This window comes from Ranitomeya imitator, chromosome 1 (assembly GCF_032444005.1).
Source record: "Ranitomeya imitator isolate aRanImi1 chromosome 1, aRanImi1.pri, whole genome shotgun sequence".
NCBI lineage: Eukaryota > Metazoa > Chordata > Amphibia > Anura > Dendrobatidae > Ranitomeya > Ranitomeya imitator.
The window spans coordinates 667,121,478-667,126,971 of NC_091282.1; the positions used below are offsets into that span (position 1 = coordinate 667,121,478).

Sequence of the window (5,494 nt, forward strand, 5' to 3'; positions counted from 1 at the left end):
GACAACAGCCCGTTTGTGGGAATTCAGCTGGGGTGGTCACAACATTTATCCATGTGACCCCCTCCCCAGCGCTGAGCGCAGGGTGTAATTAAATAGATAAGACGTCACATAATATGTGAAAATAATAAATTATGAGAAACAAGCGGAGACCTTAACAAACTCGGAGAAAGAAATGGCACAGTCTCCATCCTGGTCAGCCTCCTGGATAGTGCGGTCAGCAATGCTTCCCAGCTGATCATCCGATATGTTCACTCCCACCATCATCCGCAGGACCTAGAAAAGGGGGAAAACTACAGCTATTAGGCCGGCGTCACACTAGGCGTAAGTAAATACGGTCCGTTTTTTACGGCCGTAATACGCAGTAATTGTCCCAAAACACTGTTCCGTATTCAATGCGAAGATGCGATTTTTACGCACAAACTTATCCGTGTGTCATCCATATGGCTTCCGTACGGCGATTTTTTTCCTCGCAGGCTTGCAAAATGGACATATCATGGATCCATAGGCTCAAATATTATTAAAACATATACACAGTCTAAAATAAATATATATATATATATATATATATATATATATATATATATATATATATATATATATATATACATACATATATAATTGCCTAAGGGTTTTTCCGTCCGTCTGTCCAGGAAATCCCGCGTCTGATTGGTCGATGTCGCCAGGCCTCGACCAATCATCAATGGGCACAGCGACGACGATGTCATAAAGGACGTAGACATCCCGCGTCTCTGATTCAGCGACGGGCACAGTATCGACGTAGATGTCATAATGGTTGCCATGGCGACGATGAGGTCATAAAGGTTGCCTCGACCAGTCTATATTGTCCATATACTACGGGGACATGCATATTCTAGAATACCCGATGCGTTAGAATCAGGCCACAATATATATATATGTGGGTCAGAACGAAAACAGCTATGACAGTATTGGCGCCCAACGTGTGCGTGTGTGTGCGTGCGTGCGTGCGTGCGTGCGTGTGAGACACGTTGGGCGCCAATACTGTCATAGCTGTTTTCGTTCTGACCCAATGTCAGACATGACAGATCACCAGTGAGGCCAGATCAGGAGGTTACGGCCGTCATTTTACAAGCGCGCTTGGAGACAAAAGGACACCTCACACATATTCTGTAAGCAAGTCACTTTTATCTGATATAATGCAGCAAGAGGCAGTATTTTATACCATTTACAACAAATGTAACTCTCAATGCAATTCATGTAGCCCCCACCATCACCCAGGGTCATACTGACCTTTATTTCTCACCACGTACCCAGAACATGTTGTGGCTGACTATTGAGAACATACATGATAAGAAGTGTAGTCTCCTTGAAGAGGAGACCATCAGACTACTGCATCAACAGATTCTAGTAATTCTAGCAATTAAAGGCAAAAGGCAGACTATTAACCCTTCTGTATCAATTTCCCCCTTTTGTAAATGGTATAACCTCTGCCACCGGGTCAGCTGATGTCCACAAAGGAGCTACTGTCTCATGGGTCTAGTACCCACAAGGGGGCTTTCTACCTGCTTCGCCCATCCACCCTCATTGTGGACACTTCCTCAGTCAGCAGTGGTTATCTGGGTCTATGATACGCTATGGATGGCACAGCCTAAGGCCGGTTTCACACTTGAGTGGCTCCAGTACGTGAGGTGACAGTTTCCTCACGTACCGGAGACACTGACTCACGTAGACACATTAAAATCAATGTGTCTCTGCACATGTCAGCGTGTTTTCATGGACCGTGTGTCCGTTTGAAAAACACGGAGACATGTCAGTGTTTGTGGGAACGCACGGATCACACGGACCCATTAAAGTCAATAGGTCCGTGTAAAACACGTACCGCACACAGATGCTGTCCGTGTGCCGTGCAGGAGACAGCGCTACAGCAAGCGCTGTCCCCCCAGCTTGTGGTGCTGAAGCACCATAGGCAGCATCAATAGTAAAAGGTTGGGGACACACAGGGTTAATGGCGGTAACTGAGTGCGTTACCCGCGGCATAACGCGGTCCGTTACCGCCGGCATTAACCCTGTGTGAGCGGTGAGTGGAGTGGAGTATGCGGGCGCCGGCCACTGACTGCAGGTAGTAAGGAGCGGCCATTTTCTTCCGGACTGTGCCCGTCACTGATTGGTCGTGGCTGTTTTGCCGCGACCAATCAGCGATTTGGATTTCCAGGACAGACAGAGGCCGCGACCAATGAATACACACCTATACTATGTACACATTTATTCTACCTATTCTATCAGTGTGATTTTACTGTATACCACACTGAATTCCCGGCTTTTCTATAGAACACCGCTGCGTATTTCTCGCAAGTCACATGCATGGTCCGTGTGTAATCCGTAATTTTTTCACCCCCATAGACTTCCATTGGCGTATTTTTTTTGCGCAATACGCTGACAGACGCAGCATGCTGCGATTTTCTACGCCCGTAACATACTGTATATTACGGATGCGTAATATACAGCAGATAGGAGCTGCCCCATAGAAAATCATTGGGCCGTGTGCAATGCGTATTTTCTGGACGTATTTTCTGCGCTCATACGTCCGTAAAACTCGCTATTGTGACGTCGGCCTCACTGTGTAGTTGTACGAAATAACCATACATCATGACAGTAGAAAAGCTTAGACAGGAATGCAGAGTATACACCCCAGGGCAGGTGGCGCGCACATCTATACTCCCCAGGACAGGTGGCGCAGTTATAGAAGGAAACAAAAAGCAGCTCCTTGCACAAGTCCATAACACATTGAATTACAAGAAATTCCATTTATTCACAGCATTGTTCATCTCTATGATACAATTGCACACCATGTGGTGACATATGTCATAGCCACAGCTTCTTACAGGTGCAAATAAGTGCACAAGATTGCGGGCAGTACTCCAGCGTTACCACAAACTCACGCATTCATCTGCCCTGGTTGGTGGCCACATATCAGTTCCATTCATTCTTAACCCCCGGAGCTTTTTTCGGTTTTGCATTTTTCGCTCCACGCCTTATCAGAGCCATAACTTTTTTATTTTTTCATCAATTTGGCCATGTGAAAGCTTATTTTTTGTGTGACGAGTTGTACTTTTGAACGACACATTGGTTTTACCATGTCGTGTACTAGCAAACGGGAAAAAAATTCCAATTACAGTGAAATTGCAAAAAAAAGTGCAATCCCACACTTTGTTTGGATTTTTTGCTAGGTTCACTAAATGCTAAATCTGACCTATGATTAGGATTCTCCAGGTCATTACGAGTTGATAGAAACCAAACATGTCTAGGTTCTTTTTTTTAGCTAAGTGGTGAAAAAAATTCCAAACTTTGCTAAAAAAAAATAAAAAAAATTATATATATATATATATATATATATATATATATATATATATATATATATATATATATATATATATATATATATATATATATATATATATATATACACACACACATATACATACATACACACATATATATATATATATATATATATATATATACATAAATACATATATATATATTTGCAGTTTTCCCAATACCTGTAGTGTCTCCATTTTTCATGATCTGGGGTCGGTTGAGGGCTTATTTTTTGCGTGCCGAGCTGACGGTTTGCATCTCGGCTTTGGGAAAATGGCCGCCGCGATCTCTAATGCGCACGCGCGGCATCCCGCGGCCATTTTCCTGAAGCCCCGTGCAGCAGAGCACTCGATCTGCGCACGCGCGGCCCCAGGAAGATGGCCGCCCCCACCGATGCAAGGGATTACAGCGCAGATCGCGCGCTGTGTCTTCACCACTACACCACTACGCCACCAACGTAAAGCTGAGGAAGAACCAGCGATGTCACCACGCCCTCCCGACCTGACCAGCCTAATTGACAGGCGAAAACGGCGACTTTGGTAAGTTATTTCTCAGCATACATAGGGAATCGGGGTACACTACAGGAACACACAGCGCAGGCCCTATTTAACAGTATTTATAGCTCAATCTCAAAAAACGGGGTGACAGGTTCCCTTGAAGAAACACCCAAGCAAGCTGCAAGCAGAGATTTCACATCCTGCTCTCCTAAAGCAACAAAAGTGAAGGTATCTCTGCAACGAGCAACTCAGCACAAAACAGAAAAGAGCAGCAGAATCAGGCATTTTTACAAATTTAGCTCAATTTTTTTTTTTTTTTTTTTTTTTTAAGCAAGTGAGAGTCTCTCAGCTCCACAGAATCAGGGGCTTAATATTTTGACCATTTTGGAAAAAGTAGAATTTAATTTACCTGCAGCAGTTCCTCCCGGGAGATTCTGTCATCTTTATCCAGGTCATAAAGCCTAAAAGCAACTATAAGAAATGGAAAATTCTTAACGAAATGGTCATTTCACATTCAGAAAACATCTAGTTGGAAAGAAAGTCATTAGGAGGTTGTCCCAATTTAATCTTTAAGGAACAGCGCCACTCGTAGTCATTAACTGGTATTGCAGTTCATCCCCTTAGAAGTGAGCAAGTTACACTACAATTCCAGGCAAAGCAAACAGTGAGGCAGAGTGCAGAAGAAAAAAAATGACAGTTCATTACTGGGAATAGATTTCATCACTTAAGATTACAAAATCCTAAAAAAGGGACATTAACGATTTCAGTGAATTTTTTTTTTTTTTCTCAAAGAGTGTTTAGGGCAGAACAAATCTTACACAATAGTTTGTTATTTCTGCTGTTCAGGGGCTCAGAGCTGGCAAGATCTTTTGATTTCTCATTATCTTCAATGGGTCTGAAATGAGCTAGTGTCCTCATAAAGCCACGGAAATTAACCTGGTCCTCCCTAAAAATAATATAGAAGAAAAAATTTAATATACATATCATGAATTAGACTGTTGCAATTTTCATTCCCCCCCTCTGATGTTTCACTGAGGGACTTGGTCATTTGCCCAAGAAATGTTATGTGTGGCACCTGCACCATTATCTATTTTTTGACTCATGCAGTCTACTGAAAAAAGGGGGGGGGGGGGAATTCAATGTCGCTGTCCATATTTTAAAGAATAAAAAAAATTTGTAATTTAAGGGGGGGTTATCTGGCACCACTCAATGGCAAATCCAGACATGAGCCAAGATGAAGGTATGACCCCAGACATGTCCTATTTTAATGAGAAGCCCACGCGTGTGCCTCAGAGGGCGTGTGGGGACAGTAACGTCATCATCTCTGGACGGTGTCAGAGAAACCCTTTGATATATCTTTCCTGGTACATATGTACTCGGGATATTGATAGTTTTATTTAGAGCCCAACAACCGGTTAATATTTCAAGAACAGCTGAAAATTGCTTGTATTTATAAGCCATATCCAAAAACACCCATTTAGGAAGTTGGGAATAACCCCTTTATGGGAAGCCAGCCAGTCGGTGCGTCCGGCGCCTTATAAATCTTACCCTTCTGGGAAGAACGCATTAATAATTCGATCTCCCAAGGGGTTAATGGCCAGTTCTGGAATCCTTTGGAAATCTTCCCGGCTAAGAAGAGA

At 43.2% G+C, this 5,494-nt stretch overlaps 1 protein-coding gene across 1 annotated transcript in view; it reads right to left on the reverse strand.

Moving 5' to 3' along the window:
* Positions 1–5,494, reverse strand: part of CHP1 (calcineurin like EF-hand protein 1) — a 33,619-nt gene that overhangs the window by 594 nt on the left and 27,531 nt on the right. Inside the window, exons 3-6 of the mRNA XM_069729367.1 lie at positions 5,403–5,483; positions 4,673–4,800; positions 4,264–4,325; positions 151–273 (exon numbers count right to left, since the gene is read on the reverse strand). Of these exons, the coding sequence (XP_069585468.1) occupies positions 151–273; positions 4,264–4,325; positions 4,673–4,800; positions 5,403–5,483 (394 nt within the window). The remainder of the gene's footprint in view (positions 1–150; positions 274–4,263; positions 4,326–4,672; positions 4,801–5,402; positions 5,484–5,494) is intronic.